Genomic DNA, 15,952 nt, shown 5'->3' with positions numbered 1-15,952 from the left:
GTGTGTGTGTGTGTGGTCTCAGATTTCTTCTCCATTTCCCTGTGCAGTTATAATAAGCTACTTTTGCCATTGTAGCTTTGTTACTATGGCACTCAAAGGTTGTGCCACTCATTAGAAAGGCACAATGCCTAATGAGCAGGTAAGGGAATTGAGAATGGGTGTGCTTCCGTCTGACTCATTTTAGCTGCTGAAAGGGGGAAGGGGCCATTGCTGAGTGTAAGAGCATCTGCATTGCGTATAGGAGGTCCCAGGTTCAACCCCCACCACCTCCAGGTAGGGCTGGGAGAGATGCTACCAGTCAAAGAAGACAGCACTGAGTTAGATGGTCTGGCTTGGTATAAGGCAGCTTCCCTGTGTTCCAAAGGGTACCATCTTTTTATTTATTTATTGTCATTTCAATTGTGTGAGAAAACATCTGCCTCTAGATTAGGGAACAAGTCGGAGTGTTTCTTTGTGATTGACAACAAGATACATGAATTCAAGCCCACTTGGTGAATAAGCATCTCAAAAATCCTTTGTGCCTTGTAGAATCATAGAATCATCTAATCCAACCCCCTGCGATGCATGAATCCCTATGCCAACCTTCCCCAGCCTGGTGCCCTCCAGGTGTTGTTGGACTATAGCTCCCATCAGTCCCAGCCAGCATGTCCAATGGTCAGGGGTGATGGGAGTTGTAGTCCAAAACATCTGGTGGGCACCAGGCTGGAGAAGGCTGCCTTACCCCTTGAGTCCCTTTGCCCCATGTGCTCCTGAGCAGACCAGTCTGGGGCTAGCTTTATGACATGTGGAATTGCCCCTTTAGCACTTTCAATTTGCTGCGCAGCGAGGCCTACCATCAGTGCCAAATATTACCGCATTTCCATTGGCTGAAGGAAAACAATGCCGGCAGGCAGACGGTTGCACTAACACCTCAGCAAAGCGAATGGCATTTGCACGCCGCTGTGTATTTATATTATGCCCTGTGCTTTATTAAGGGCTCTGAAAGAAACAAAACACCCTTTTACCATGAAATTAATTTTTACAGCAGCATTCAAAGAAGCCCATCTTGCCCACAGGAGAGCAATTAAAAGCGGCTTTGCCTGCCAACAATTGGCAGTGGCCAAGAACAGACGCAAGGCTAGTTAAATCCTTTAAGTGTTATTTGAGCCACGCTCCAAACTGGCTCTCTTTCTTGAACGTACTCAAGGTTACTTATAATTTGCTGGAACAGCAGTTCTTGGTGGTTCATTATTACAGACTAGCATCCTGTGTATGGCACATGGCTCTGCACCCTGTTGCTGAACTTTGCAAGTCATATGCGGGAGAGAGTATTATTTTGAAGGCCGGATAATCACCTTGGGGAAGGGCCAGAGCTCAGCAGGAGAACACATGCTTTTCATGCAGAAGGTTCCAGGTTCAGTCTCTGACTTAGCCATTTTTAAAAAGGGAGGGAAGGGGAAGGATCAGGTAGCAGGTGCAGTGAAGAACCTCTGCCTTAGAGAGCCATCAGAGAAGACAGTACTGGGTATATGGACAAGGAGGCAGGACAGGGATGGTGTCAGAGGTCATGTTTTATATACAAAGGTTCAAGGTTTGATCCCTGGCATCTCTCAGGTAGGGTTGGAAAAGAGACTTGTGTGAAACCCTTGGGGGTCACTCCCAGCCAGTCTGGTTGAGGGTCAAGGAACCCTTTTCAGTTCAAGGGTTGTATTTCCTCATAGCTGACCTTCCAGGGACTGCATGCTGGTGGTGCAGGCGGGCAAAAGGTTTGTGTCTTTTTAAGCCAAGATATAATCTTCCAAAATGGGGAAATGTGATAATGCTATCCACTACGTCAGATACGTAGTTGAACTTTTTAAGATGCTGCGAAGCCAAGGAGGGAGATCAAGGACAATAGAGGAGCTGGGGGTAGGGGATAAGACTCAAGGCATAAGGGATCCTGTAAGCCATTTTCAGCTCTGCCAGTCACGATTTTTAAAATTAATCTAGAACTCAAAATCATATGTGCAAAATTTGCATTGCAAAAATGCAGATTTAATCCATGGAATTCAACTGAAATCCAGTTTAGCTTGCAAGGATGCTGTCTGCTAATGGATTTCATCAAACCATTTAAGTTGGATGGGATGTTTCCTTAATTATGAATGTTTGTTTTTGTTTCAGCAATAGTGTAGTATGCTCTGTCATAACAGAACCTCTGTGCTACAGCACCTCATGCTGGCAAAAAAGGGGAATGGTCTTGCAATAGTCTTTTGTGAAATACTTTTATCTTTTTTAATTAGGAATCAAAATGTAACAGATTCTAAAAATATACATCAGGAGAGTAAATCATTAAAAGACATGGAAGGGAATAACAACATGGTTGTCAAGCTGAGATTAATCACTTTTGCATTGTGTTTGCATACACTTTAATGCGCTGGGAAACGGGGCGGGAGGGCGCCGGAGGGATCCGGCACACCACGGCGCCAGGGGCGCTTAAGACGGCCCTGGAAACAGCTATCATGAGGTGTGTTGCTAACGCGTAGTCCAAGATCAGCTTGGATATTATAATATTAGCAGTTGCAGTCGAGGTGGTAGGTCTGAGCTGCATATTACCTGGGCAGGGCTGGGATGGGGCAGGGCAGGGCGCTGATGCAGTCAGGGCTGTGTGGAGTCTCCTTCTTTGGAGGTCTTTAAGCAGAGGCTTGACAGGCATATGTCAAGAATGCTTTGATGGTGTTTCCTGCTTGGCACGGGGTTGGACTGGATGGCCCTTGTGGTCTCTTCCAACTCTGTGATTCTATGACACCAATCTGGTCCTCCTGCTAGTATGTCCACACAGCCCTGCCTTTGCCACTGCCTTGCCCCACCTCAGCCCCGTAAACTGCAGAGACACCAATGTCACCAGCTCCACTCCAGCAAATTCGCCACAATTGAATATTAGGCCGGTGGCTTTTAATGGCCTCTGGTACCTCCACGTCTCTGGCTGATGCATTGTCTTGTGTGTTGTGTGTCGGCAGGGTGATGATGACCTCATGACTGTGTGCATCGGTGAAATATTCCTGGAATTTGTCAATATGCTGCCTGCCTTCCAGACGTACTGCCTCCAGCAGTCATCTTCAGTGAACATGCTCAATGCACTGGAAAAAGAGAAGGAGTTACTCAGGTGAGGAGACCTCTTAATCTTGGGTTGGTAGCAGGACCATTCAGAGCTTGTATGAAGCCCGGCATGGAAGTCTTGTTCTTGACATGACACCGTAAGTCCTGCAGGCCCCTGGTGGAGCCCCCCAGTCATCTTAACCCTCCAAGGCCCAGGGCAAGTGTACCCAGCTGTTGAAATGATTGTACCTAGAGATAATAATGAATGGGGGCAATTGTAAGGGGATTAAATGAATTTGGAGAAGGATCTGTTGGGAAAACGAGAGTTAATTAATTTAAGAGGGGACAGATCTGGAGTGGGGTGCAAGATAATTGAACATATTTGGGGTGCCTGATGGGCTTACCGTCTGTAATATTAAAATTCTGAATTTGCATCTGTACATATTAATTCAGATATATGAAAGTGTGTCTATGAGCCCATACTTTTAAGTGCTTAGCAACACCCCTTGGAGCAAGTATGCTTTGGGGAGGGGGGGGGGGTCATCAATGTCCAGACATTTGCACATGGCATCAGCTAGAGCTGAAGAGTTTAACAACAAAGGCACGTCACCAACTGGTCCTTTATCAGAACAAAAGAAAGGCTGTGCCCATCCACCTGTGACATTCCCAGTACAGTGTCTGAGTGCTCCCTGCACCTCCAACCTCCCCCCCAAATCTGTTCTAGAGGGCTGGGGGAGCCCTCAGAACAGATTTAGGGGGTGCACAGGGGACACATAGGACAAGGAGAGGGTGAAAAAGTTCCCTGTACTAATGCAACTAATATGCTAGATACTGCCCTGTGTCTACATTTGCATAATTTTAGTACTATTTAACAACTAAGATATCAACCGCAAGTCTATTGAACCTTACCTTAGTGATGCATTAACAAAGCCTGAGAATGGAAAAAAATCAAAAATGTTCCTGAGTCTAGCAAATCAAGTGAATGGTTTTGCAGGAAAGCAGTATATATATCAATAACATTCTGGGATCTTGAGTCATAATTACCTTGTAAATGTTAATTATTAAAGATAGCAATGCCTAATGTGTATGTAAGAACAAGACCCTCGGTGTAAGCTTTTCTGTTTCCTGTACTTGTTTACAATATATATATATATATATTTTGACCTCCCTGCAGGATTTTCCTCAATGTTTCCCAGAACGACAACACAGCGCTTCGCCGCATGAATCTGCGGTCCTTCCTCATGGCTCCACTGCAGAGAGTCACCAAGTACCCACTTCTGCTGAGCCGCATCATCAAAGCCACCACTGAGTACCACCCAGATCACAGCAGCCTGAGGGAGGCCAAAAGCCGCATTGAGTCCCACCTGGAGCACATAAACATGAAGACCAAGCAGGAAGGGAACTCGTGGACTCTGCGTTCCTTCCGCCAGGACAGCAAGAAGAACAGGGAGGTCATTAACATTGAAATGAGGGAAACCGCTATCAAGACTGTGGGCTGGCTGCGGGAAGAAACCCGCTTTGTGATGGAAGGGCCCCTGCAGCTGGCCCAGCCTCCTGATGGGCAGTGGGTCAAAAAGGGCAGCAAGACCTTAAAATTCCAGAACATGCAAGTGCTCCTCATGGTCAACATCAGGCGCGCCTCCGAGTCTAGCTTTGAACCCGGAGAGCCAGGGCCTGTGAAAGATGCAGTATTGGTACTGATTAGGGACAAAAACAATGGGAAGTTCAGCTTGCTCAGGGAGCCCTTGAGACTCAGCAACTGTGTGGTCTCTGTGGATCCCGACTGCGACGACACGTTTGAACTCCTTGAGATCAGGCGGGAGTCTTATGTGTTCCGAGATGGAGACAAGGCACGGACTCACCACTGGTTCAGGCAGATACGCAGGTACTCTCGGGAGCTGGGCTCCTGGAAGAAGCGGCGCAACGCCTTGCCCAACATCATGATAAGCGCATCGCACAATAGGTCATGAAAGGATCGCTGACTGCGAAATGACTTGGCTAAGTAAGCTCAGATATTTCCCCACGACCTGCTTTGGGTTGAAGATCTCCTTTTCAACAAAAATTGCACCAAGGATGAACTTCACCTGGCCAATTAGCATTGGAGCTATCCATAACAATGTCATTTTCTACTGAGAATTCATTTGTGACGAGTACCACTTAAATAAGTGTTTCTCAAATTGAAGGAGAAAATGTGCCCCGTTTTTAAGCTTGTTAGATCTTCCATACAACCCAACTTAGAAACCTCATTGGGTGTAGCTACCTGGCTCCTACAACCTTTATGTCTGCTTTGCTCCCAACTGTGTGGTTCCTACACACACAGTTGCTCCCCTACCTCCGCTCCTCCTCTTCTCAGCTGCTCCACAGCCCATGGTCCAGGTAACCCACAGCAGTCTGTGACTGACCATTCCACCCTTCACTTTCAGCAAATCCATGAGGTAGACACTCAGCTTGTGGGAAATCTTGAACCTCTTTATAGACCTACTTATCAATAAGACATACAAAATGCTACCCCCTCTCTTGTAGGTGCCCCACAAATCCACATTCCCCATTTTGAGAGGCATCGCCTTATGAGGTGATAAAGTGAGGGCCCCGTGGAACAAGAACTGTCAAAAGGAGGCTGTCCTTTTTAGAGGAGATTGGTGGCCAACCTTCTGCTTAGTGTAACTGACTGAGCTGGTAGAGAAAAGGAAGAGTGTTGTTAGTTTGAAGACTGCCTGTTAAGTGTGGAGTGAGAGTTAAGCATGAGCTGTAGGAACATAAGGAGTTAATCTGGCTAGCCAAAATAATCACTTCAGCACAACTTGGCCTAAGGAGAAATCAGTGGAGGCTCTTAAGTGGTAAGAGAAGTGAGATCTAGATTCTGGGTAATGGGAATCTTTTGCACATTTTGTAAATAGGCATAATAGAGAAGACAACAAAATGTGTGTTGTCTATCTGAGGGGCAGGGCGGGCCCTTCAGATTTGTGGCCTACTTGGGATGTCTTCCTCTATGGTAATTAGGGGTTATTGGCACCAGATCATGAGGAGCAGGTCTCTAGAGAGAAAATATTGAGCTAATATTGTTAATAATGTGGGGATCAGATAAGAGTGTGAGATGTCTGACACTGCATGATTGTGCTGGGAAAATGGAATTTTGACCATATATGATAGACTGGTTTCATTGTGCATATATTATAACAGCATTAGGCAACATCCAGTCAAATTTAGAGCAGTATTAACACAATAAAGGAGAATGTTTAGACAGTATAATTAGCCTCATTTCAGCTTGCTCTCCCAGGAAACATTTAATTCATTCATCTTTTGTTAGCTTATCAGTTTTCTACTTCTACCCTCATGCCCATGTAGGAACCAGTTTACCGAGTTTTACTTTGCACTGAATGCATGTAACATGTAAATGGAAAAGGAAGCCGAAATATATTCAAAGTTCACTCACAAACATTCCAGAATACCTGTATAATCCTGTGGATAAGCAATACTCTCTCCCTTTACAGATCACTGGATTTGTTTGTAAATGGTTAAAAACCCATTGTAGAAATCCAAGGAATGTCTTAACATCAGAAATCTTTCTGAAATATGCTTCTGTTAATAAGGCTCAATTACCTCTTCTAGTTTGTGATTATTTAAATGATGTAATCTAGTGTATTTCAAAATTTTAATTGAAAAGGAATCCGTTACATTATTGTAGATTAACATAAAATGTTTTAATAATTATGTTTCCTTGCACTTTAATTAACTCCTCTTTTTGTTTTCCATACCAGATCACACCTATCCTAGTGACACATGAGAATAATAATAAAAAAGAACTCTGTAGAATATTAGAGAACAAAATACGTGGCAGCACTTTTCTATTCTATAGCTGACAGGAAAAAAACCTGTAAGAATATCATTTAGCAAGATTTTCTGCACCAGTTGTGAATGCTTTATCATAGCCTTCCTCCCAAAATGGGCGCTGTAGAATTGCAGTGTCTTGAAAGAAGGGGTTTTCGTTAAAATGAAGAAAATATGACACCCGTATACTAAACAAGTTATTGTGAATTACAGGGTGCAAGCTTGTAAGAAACATTCATAACAAAATCACAGAAGCACAACATTAAAGAACAGTGTCTTTTATTTACCCATGTTAACAAAGGAAGATTTTGCTTTTCAATGAACTTTCCCCCACCCATCCCAAAAAGTAATCAGAACAAGGCAAAGATTTACAAACAAAAGATACTTACAGCCACTAATATAGTAAAGTACAAATATTTTTCTTATCTTTTGGAGGTGATATTTGCCAAAGGAAAAACTTTAGGGCAAGGGGGAAAACAGATCCTATACAGCACACAATATGAAAAATGTTCAGACAGAACAACAGTATATTGCAGAAACAAATTTTGCACATATAAATGAGATTCAGAAGATGGATGTTAAATACCAATACAGTGGAGGTAGCACACATGTGGAGGTGAAAAGAGAGTGATTTGCACCTGCACCCTACATACAAAAGCTGTGTTCCTATGCACAAAGCAACTTGTCTCCATGTACATGTGTTTAGGATCAAGGTAAGTGTCACTGTTTTTTGTTAAGGCCAAATGCATTCTTTGCTGCATTATGGACCAAGAACGTTATATAAAAAACATACAATACAAAATGAAGGAAATGTGAAACAGGTCACTTAGAATTCAAAGGACCACAAACACCTTCACCCTGTTACGTAACTCCTTATCTCCTTGAAATCTCTGCCCCTCCCCCCACAAAAAATCACCTAAAACATGTTCCAGGATTTGCTTTTTAAAGCATATATATATATGTATACATGGAACATGCCCACAAGCAACTGTTCAGCTTCAATGACTATTTCACTTTTCTTCCCAAATGTAAAAATCAGCATGTTTAAGGATACAAATATATGTGTACTGTATAATGGTGACTATTTGAAAACATACATTCCCAACAATGTGTCTTCTGAACTCTTGATTTTATGCAGCAATTATCTGGTTCACACAGATGAGTACTGTAGAAAATGAATGCTTTTGGACAAGCTGTTTACACATCAGCTGCAGCCAAGTACTGAACTTTTATTTATTACAAAGGAGCCCAGGGCAGCAGTGTGCATAAATTGTGCTACGTGTAAATGAAGTGGAGATCCAAAAAGGATGATGCTTGAACAAAGGCTGTGATGCAGGAGGGAAATAATCTCCATGCTTGGTTCTGCAGGGATAATGGGATAGCAACAGCTGTAGTTCAGAGACGACAGTTTGCTTACACCAGAGTGACTTGGGACTGCAAGCAGAGCCTGCTAGAGGGGCATGGGGGGGATGAGGGCTTCTGTTTGGACATACTAAACATTCCATTAGGAAAAAACAACAGTGGTATGCAACTTTGTGGTTCCTCTAAACTACTGCTGGAGAGCTCAAGTTAAAGCTTCTCCTTCATTGGCAGCAAGACTGAGGTAACGATTGCTTCAGTTCAACAAGCCCTGCTCTATTTCTCCCCAGCAGCATTAGCAATTGAGTCCTTGTTGAGCCCTCTGATTGACAGGTCATAAACCACCTCCTCTATCTTCTTGACATCGTACTTGAGGCCATCGTAGCGCTTCCTTAGGGAGTCATTCTTCAGGTTGAGAAGGCGGAATCCGGAATCCAACTCATTGATAAAAGCAGAGATGCGGAGGGGACGGGCGTAGTCTCCGGCTGTGACACTGTTCACTGCCAACCTAGCCTATGGAAGAAAGCAGAATTGTGCAAGCTAAGCAGACATGCACAGACCAAATCAGGCCAGGTAGGCCTTACTGGAGTCCCACAACAGTATTAACATCTGGACAGGGTATTCGGCACTTTGTCTTCCTTCCAGAGGTTAAATTAAACTGGCTTTTAGAGCATATTTGATGAAGAAGCCTCAATCTTGCGAACCTTACAGTAGAGTAATATGCAACCAGCTCTAATAAGTCTCCCTTTGCAGAAAAAGAGCAACTAGCAAACTTCATTAAAGAAAGAACCATGGTATCTAACCTCTAGTTTTGTCCATGCAAGGCCCTGGATATTACTTTCAGTCCAACTAGGTAAGTAATGCTGCATTAGTTCTAAAACTTCTCAATACTCTCTACTTACCAGCTCACTAGCCAGAGTCAACACCCCAGAGAGGTAATCCTCAATGTCCAGGTGAAAGCCTTTCTCTCTTTCAGATTCAACTGCAAAAAGAATGAACTAATTTGGATTCAACTCTGGTAATACAAATCATCAGGGTTAGAAGACTCCAAAATTAAAGGAGTACCAATTCAGGTTAGGCCTTCCTTTTAAGTTAATGGTTAGTTAATTACACTGATCAATTCAAAAACAATTCAAATATAAAATACTAGAAGTGTTCATCCAAAGAAAAAGTAATCTGAAACAGCACAAAGCATCCACGCTCTTCACACCGGATGTATATACCCTGGTAGCCACCAAATGTTCCAATACCAGTGCTGCTGTCCAAGTGCCTGGGAGAATTAAAATGTCTTCACCTAGTGCCTGAAAGAGGACAAAGCCAGCGTCAGGTGAGTTCCCTGGGCAGAGTACCCTATAAGTTACCACTGAAAAGGCCCTCATTGCCACTCTCTGACATCTCTCGGTGGGTGCACACAGAGAAGTACCTCGGATGTTAATCTCAGGCTCTAGGAAGGATTGTAGGGTTTAACCAGGTCATCTTGGTTACATATCTGAGCCCCAAATCCAAAGCACCAAAGCTCAGTGGCCGACCACATTATTTACATGCAGAAGGCCCCAGGTTCGGTCCCTAGCATCTCTAGTTTAAAGGATTTTCAGGTAGCAGGGCTCATGAGTAGCTGCCATTCAAAGTCCACACTGCTGGAGTAGAGCTGCAATCCTAAACAGATTTAGTAAGCCTCACTGAATACAAGTGTGGCTTCTTCAAAGTACTGTGTACGAATAACTCTACTTACGAATGTTTCTACTTACGAACTGAGCTCCGTCCGCCATCTTGGATGCGGTTTATATAGGATTTTTTCCTTATGAATTTTTAGATAAGGTTGCTTCGACTTACGAATTTTTTCTTCCAATGCATTCCTATGGGATTCGACTTACAAACTTTTTCGACTTACAAATGTGCGTTCGGAACGCATTAAATTCGTAAGTACCCTGTTTCTCATCTTTTAAGACATACCCATAAAATAAGCCATAGCAGGATTTTTAAGCATTCAAGGAATATAAGCCATACCCCGAAAATAAGACATAGTGATAGGCGCAGCAGCAATGCCAGCCGCGGCAGGAGGAGGAGGAAAAAAATAAGACATCCCTTGAAAATAAGCCATAGTGTGTTTTTTTGAGGAAAAAATAAATATAAGACATGTCTTATAATATGAGAAACACGGTAGAGGTACCACTGCAAATAAGAATGTATAGAAGCTTCATACACTGTACCTAATCTTCCCACATTCCTCTGTCTTTCACTGTGGACTTTCTACCTTTCCAGGGAGCCTGCAACTCTGCCAACTCATCGCTCTCAAGCAGTGCATATATGGACTCCCTTTTTTACTCACAGTTACTAATTTTTTTCAGTTAAAAAAGGAACCTTGCAGAGCTGAAGCTCTGTATTTATTTCACCGTCAAACTATGTCAAAAGGTTTTAGAAGGAAAGCTAAGTGACATGTAGAAGCTTTTCGATGTGTTGATTTAGGTTAACATTTTACTGAATTCCTTAGACAGGGAGCCTTGCTACATCACTAAAGCCAACATTCATTGCGTTTAAGTGAAAAAAGAATTCCTTACTTCCAAGTATTTCTGTAGCAGCTTCCCGAGTCACTAAGGTTTCCGTCTCCAAGTAGACAACAAATGCTGCTAAGAACACCAAACGTTGTAACACAAATCTCCAATGTTCATTAAATCTGCATGGGGGGGGGGAGAGAGAAAGTGATTCCTGGCACTTTAAACATAAGACTGACAAAATGCCCATCTAGTCCTAAATCCTATCCTTGTGGTGGTACAATAGCATCCGCCCTGCTTGTGGTTCCCAGTAACTGGTATGCTGAAGCATACTGCCTCCAACAGTAGAAATAAATCATAGCCATCATATTAAAATGATTGGTTTAAAATTGCTCAGTAACAAATGTAACTTTCTATATGGAAAAAAAGAATAAAATATTATTATAAAAAAAGACCACAAAGGCAGGAGGAAATAATTACTAACCTGTAATATTGATCTGCAGGGAACTTGTTTTTCAGAGAGGCCAACTGTGTTCTAACAGTACCAAAGTGTTCACGAGCCTTCTGACACTTCTTTGGTACTGAAATTAAAAACCAAACAGCACTTAACCTTGAAAACAAAGGCTAGTTATTGGTTTTTGAGTTTCTTTAAAGAAAACACCCTTTAGGCACAGAACCATGAGCAAAGACAATACTGTTATACTTTACAGAAACAGGTTTCTTATTTATTTGCTTCTATACCACCCTCTGAAAAACACTGGGTTGTTTACAACATAAAAACACAAACATATGTACTATAATGAACAACAACCCCAACAGCATTTATATATTTATTAAATTTCTATTAAGTTTGAATCACTGGATCCATTCATAGGACTCAACAATCCTATGCATCAAAACTAAGTTCTATTAAGTTCAATGGGGATTATTCCTAGCTAAGTGGATACAGGACTGCAGCCTAAGTTAGTCATGGTTTAGTCCCACTGAAATAAGTTCATGATGACAGGAGTGGTTCAGCTGCAGCAACAGGTGCCTGGAAGCAGTCACTGTCACAGAGAAAGACTAGGTGGGTGGGTGTTAGGGTTCTATGGATGCCCTGGCAGAGGCAATCCAGGGCTCCTGCTAGCTAGCTCGGCTGTATAGCCCTGACCTTCCCACCTCCTCCCCCTTCCCACCCTCAAAGTAAATATCAATGGCTCTACTGTGGGAATGCTATTGCAGCCGCTCTGCTCTACTGGGAAATTCATTCCTGCAACTGCGTAAGCTGTCAGATGAGTAGAGGTGTGGAAGCAAATGTGCTAGCACTGCCCCCCCCCAATCCCCACAAGTTGGAGGGTGGCAGTTTGAAGCAGGAAGCCTGCTTCTACTTGTTTAGGCTCCCCACATCTGGAGTGAACAGAAGGTAAATTGTGACTGAATAGTAATTCTCTGGGTGATCTGAAGCAGATCAGGAAGGATTTCTTACTCTGATATGTTTAGCACTTGCAACAACAAAATGACCCACTAAATTGTACTGCTGAAATGGGGATGGAGTGGATTATTGTGTGGAAAGACTGTGTGCTTTGCTCAGTTCTGGCCTTTAAAAAATTTCCAGGCTCTGAATTCTTTAATTCTAATCATATGTCTTTTGCACCTGGCTCTGCTCAAGCAGAGAACACACAAGCTGCCCTGCCCTGCCTGATAGGATATAGACACCAGAATTGTTTTAAGATTTCACAACTGAATGAGTCTTTGTTGACTAGTTAAGTGCCCCAAAATGACCAAGTCAAATTTAGTGTTGTAGTCTATTGTACATTATTCACTTTCCTGCATTTCCAATTCACAAAGAAACTGGAGTAGAAAAATGTTTTTTTCACAAAACACATAACCATTTCACTTTTATGTTACTGAGTGGTAATTTATCCTCATCTTCTGTAACCATTCTTTGTGCATGTAAACATGTTTGTGATATTTTTTTCCTCAATAGGCAAACAAAGCATGACCTACTGTCCTGAAATCCAGACCCCTGGTGGACTCCTTGTAGCACTGTAAGAATTTCCCGGGCTGTTTGCTCCAGAGCTTGAACAACTTTCCTGATCTCCTGTAAACAACAATAAAATACTCAGAACTTGATGGTACAGAAAAATATGCAATGTGTTAGCACAAAGCTGCTGTTCAATTTTGCCTGTCTTTCTCTCTAGTAAATTTTTAGACCTCTGGTTCCTAACTGGGGGTTCGTGGACCCCAGGGAGTCCCAGTAACCCACCCGGGTAATCTGTGGCACCATTCATGTAACAAAAAACCATAGATATCAAAATTTTCAAAAGCAGTGGGTACACGACTTGGCTTTTGAAAAACGGGGTCTCCGATACTTAGCTAACTAATGGTTATCTATGAAGCAATTAGGTTGTTACTATGATTCTGTTCATCAAACTGCTACTTGTGATGGGTCAGTACCCCATAGTGGATCACACCTTGACCCAAGATGGGTAGCAGTGCTTGCAATCATTACTGGCTTTTGGTTTTTGTTATGTTCAGCTTTGACAAAGAACAGGCGACCTGACGCAAAGGAGAACAAGATATTTAACGGTGGTGCAGGACGGAAAATTTCAGCCGATGCAATTTCTCCCACACTTGGCGTAACAAACAGCAACAACTAAATTTCCCTCTCCTGAGGGAAATGTTACAGGATGTACTGTAAATGTTACAGGATCCACAAAAAAAGATACATAGGGCTGTTTTTTGTTTACGTGATAGAAATGGGCCCCATGTTTCAGGCATGCAGTTGTTAAAAGGTTGGCTCCCGCGGTTTGAAAGGTAGGAAAAGCAATGCTCTAGTCCCCGTGATCCGAGGAGCAGCGAGGGATGGGCAGGAAAGGGATCACCCTTCCGAGCTCTGGGGAAGCGTCCGTGGTCCTTGCACCGGCGCGACCATCTCTCACCTCGCGGATATCCTGGTCGGCCGTGAGCACCCCTTGCAAAGCGATGAACATCTCGCTGACGGACATGGCGACGCCGCCGAGGAGAAGCTGCGAGTCGGACGGTCTGCAAGCACAGCGCTCTGGGCACAGGGCACTCCCACCACTCTCCGTGCCGCCAAAGGGACGGGTCCTTCCACACTGCCGTCGCGGGGCTGCCCCTCTCTCTGCCTGACAGGAAAACGCGCCGCTCTCGTGTGTGTCCCAGGCCCAGCTCCTACCGGTAGGCGTCGTTCTTCGCTGGCTTCCATGGGGGCAAGTAGGCGTGGGCAGAGGCAGCTGCACAGCCTAAGTGGAGAGATTAAACGGCTCCAAGGTGCTTATTCGTCGTCTTGGCCACATTTTTCATATCGCTTTCTACCTGGAGGGAGCCCTAGAAACAGGGCAGCCCTACGGTGTGTGTGTGGGGGGGGGGGGAGAGGCTTAAGATGCTGCCTTAAGTCGAGTCAGGCTCTTGGCCCACCTCTCCAGGATTTCAGGCAGGAGTGCTTAAAAAAACCAAAAAGCCCTACCGGGAGATGCCAGGAATTGAACGTGGGATCGTGCGCGCGCAAGGTGGGTGGCTCTCTAGCAACGAGGCCGTGGCTCGACAGCTGAGCCCCTGCTTTACACAGAAGCAGGTCCCACAGTGTTGGTTGGTGCTTGCAATATTTCTCATTGCAATATTCCTTTGCAATACACCCTATTGCAAAGGAAAAGCCATGCAAGGGTGAGTAGCTTTTGAGTTCAGCCCCTTCAGGCTGCAATTCCTATACTGTACATGTTGATCTGGTATTATTATATAGCTCAGTGGGAGTAACTTTGCTGTTAAAACTGCCACTTGAGCCTCTGTTATTAGTAGTAATATATTATCGCCTTTGCCTCTTTTGCCACGAAAAGCACCCGAAGCTAAATGACTACGTTAGGACACGCGGTTTAAGACAAACCAAACCTGGTTTGCAGAACAACAAACCAGGCTTGGGTCTCCGCATCCCACCCCCTTAGCAGCTCTAACCCTTTTGTGGGGTATTTGCCTCTCTCGCTGCCCGTGAGTATATTGCTGCCTCGAGGTGGCTGCTGCTGGTTGAATTCCAATTTGACGGATGAAATCCGTTCGCTGGATCGATTCAGCAATAGCCCTCCCCCAGCCTCTTGGTTCAGCTTCCGCTTAGCCTGTGGTTCAGGCTCACTTGCAGCGAAAGAGAAGGGGGCCTTTCCCATGGCTGGTGCGGAATACACTTTGCCTTATTGAATGAAATACCTTTTCGCATGTTTAGTCTTAAATCAGCAGGAAGCCTAAACAGCATCCCATCAGAATTCAGTATCCAACAACAACCATAATAGCAATAATAATAATGAATTTGGGAAGGAGGTGCTGCTTTCTTGGCTGGCGAAGATGGAATAGCTAGAATGATAATGAATTTGGGAAGGAGGCGCTGGTTTCTTGGCTGGCAAAGATAGAAAGAAATCGCCTCCTTCAAAACACAGGTTTAGGTCCAGGATTGGGATTGCGCAATTGGTGCAATTGACAAGCGACGTCCTCTCTTGTTACAAGACTGCCAAAATGCTGGCTGTAATTACAGGGGATGAGGATAGTGGTGTGGATAGGCTGAAAGTCTGGCTAGAAATAAAGATAACAAATAAATAAAATCAATAGATCTGCAGAAGAGGGCACTGCAGTAGATGTAGCTTGCATGACAAGCCATGCCTCCCGAAATTCCTTTTTCCTACACAGCTCTTAAGGGTGCAAAACCTTTGTCTCCTTTTGCATCAGGCCACCTTACATTTGAACACACGCCAATTATGTCAGCTAGAGCAGGGGTGTCAAACTCAAATTCATCGGGGGCCGCATCAGCAGTTTGGTCACCCTCAAAGGGCCGGCTGTATCTGTAGGACTATGTGTCCACTCTTTATTATCATAAATTATTGTCACTGCATTCAATTATTACTGTTTTTTGTAACAATGTAAGTAATAACTAGCTCTGAAAGCAGAAACATAGTCAAAATAATGGCAAGTAGATATTCAAATGTACAATTATTGTACAATTTATTGAAAAATGATTTTTGGTAACTGCACTGGGTGGTGGAGGCTCGCTAGGGTTTCATGCAGGACCTTTGCAGAGCTACTAGTACCTGGAGATGCTGGGGTCTTTCTGCATGCAGGACAGATGTTCTGCCAGTGAGCCACCACCCTTCACCAAAGGGACTGGCTGAGGTTGACTCACTGGAGCTGCTCTCCTGGTTGCAGGGTTTAAGGGCCAGAAGTATAAAGCAGCATCCTCT

The 15,952-nt window shown here is 43.9% G+C and overlaps 2 protein-coding genes across 2 annotated transcripts in view; one reads left to right on the top strand and one right to left on the bottom strand.

Moving 5' to 3' along the window:
* The window catches only part of LOC118091662 (uncharacterized), a 78,297-nt gene extending 71,473 nt beyond the window's left edge, over window positions 1-6,824 (top strand). Inside the window, exons 7-8 of the mRNA XM_035128831.2 lie at window positions 2,976-3,121; window positions 4,229-6,824. Coding sequence (XP_034984722.2) covers window positions 2,976-3,121; window positions 4,229-5,024 — 942 coding nt within the window. The 3' untranslated portion in view covers window positions 5,025-6,824. The remainder of the gene's footprint in view (window positions 1-2,975; window positions 3,122-4,228) is intronic.
* A 320-nt stretch (window positions 6,825-7,144) lies between these two features.
* Window positions 7,145-13,823, bottom strand: TSN (translin). The gene is made up of 6 exons (XM_035128845.2): window positions 13,655-13,823; window positions 12,720-12,813; window positions 11,218-11,314; window positions 10,800-10,915; window positions 9,144-9,223; window positions 7,145-8,754 (listed from the first exon to the last, which is right to left on the bottom strand). The coding sequence occupies exons 1-6, from the start codon at window positions 13,718-13,720 to the stop codon at window positions 8,518-8,520; spliced, it is 690 nt and encodes a 229-aa protein (XP_034984736.1). The 5' UTR covers window positions 13,721-13,823; the 3' UTR covers window positions 7,145-8,517.
* Window positions 13,824-15,952: the final 2,129 nt, after the last annotated feature.

Source organism: Zootoca vivipara, chromosome 1 (assembly GCF_963506605.1).
Source record: "Zootoca vivipara chromosome 1, rZooViv1.1, whole genome shotgun sequence".
NCBI lineage: Eukaryota > Metazoa > Chordata > Lepidosauria > Squamata > Lacertidae > Zootoca > Zootoca vivipara.
This window is presented reverse-complemented; position numbering and strand designations above follow the sequence as displayed.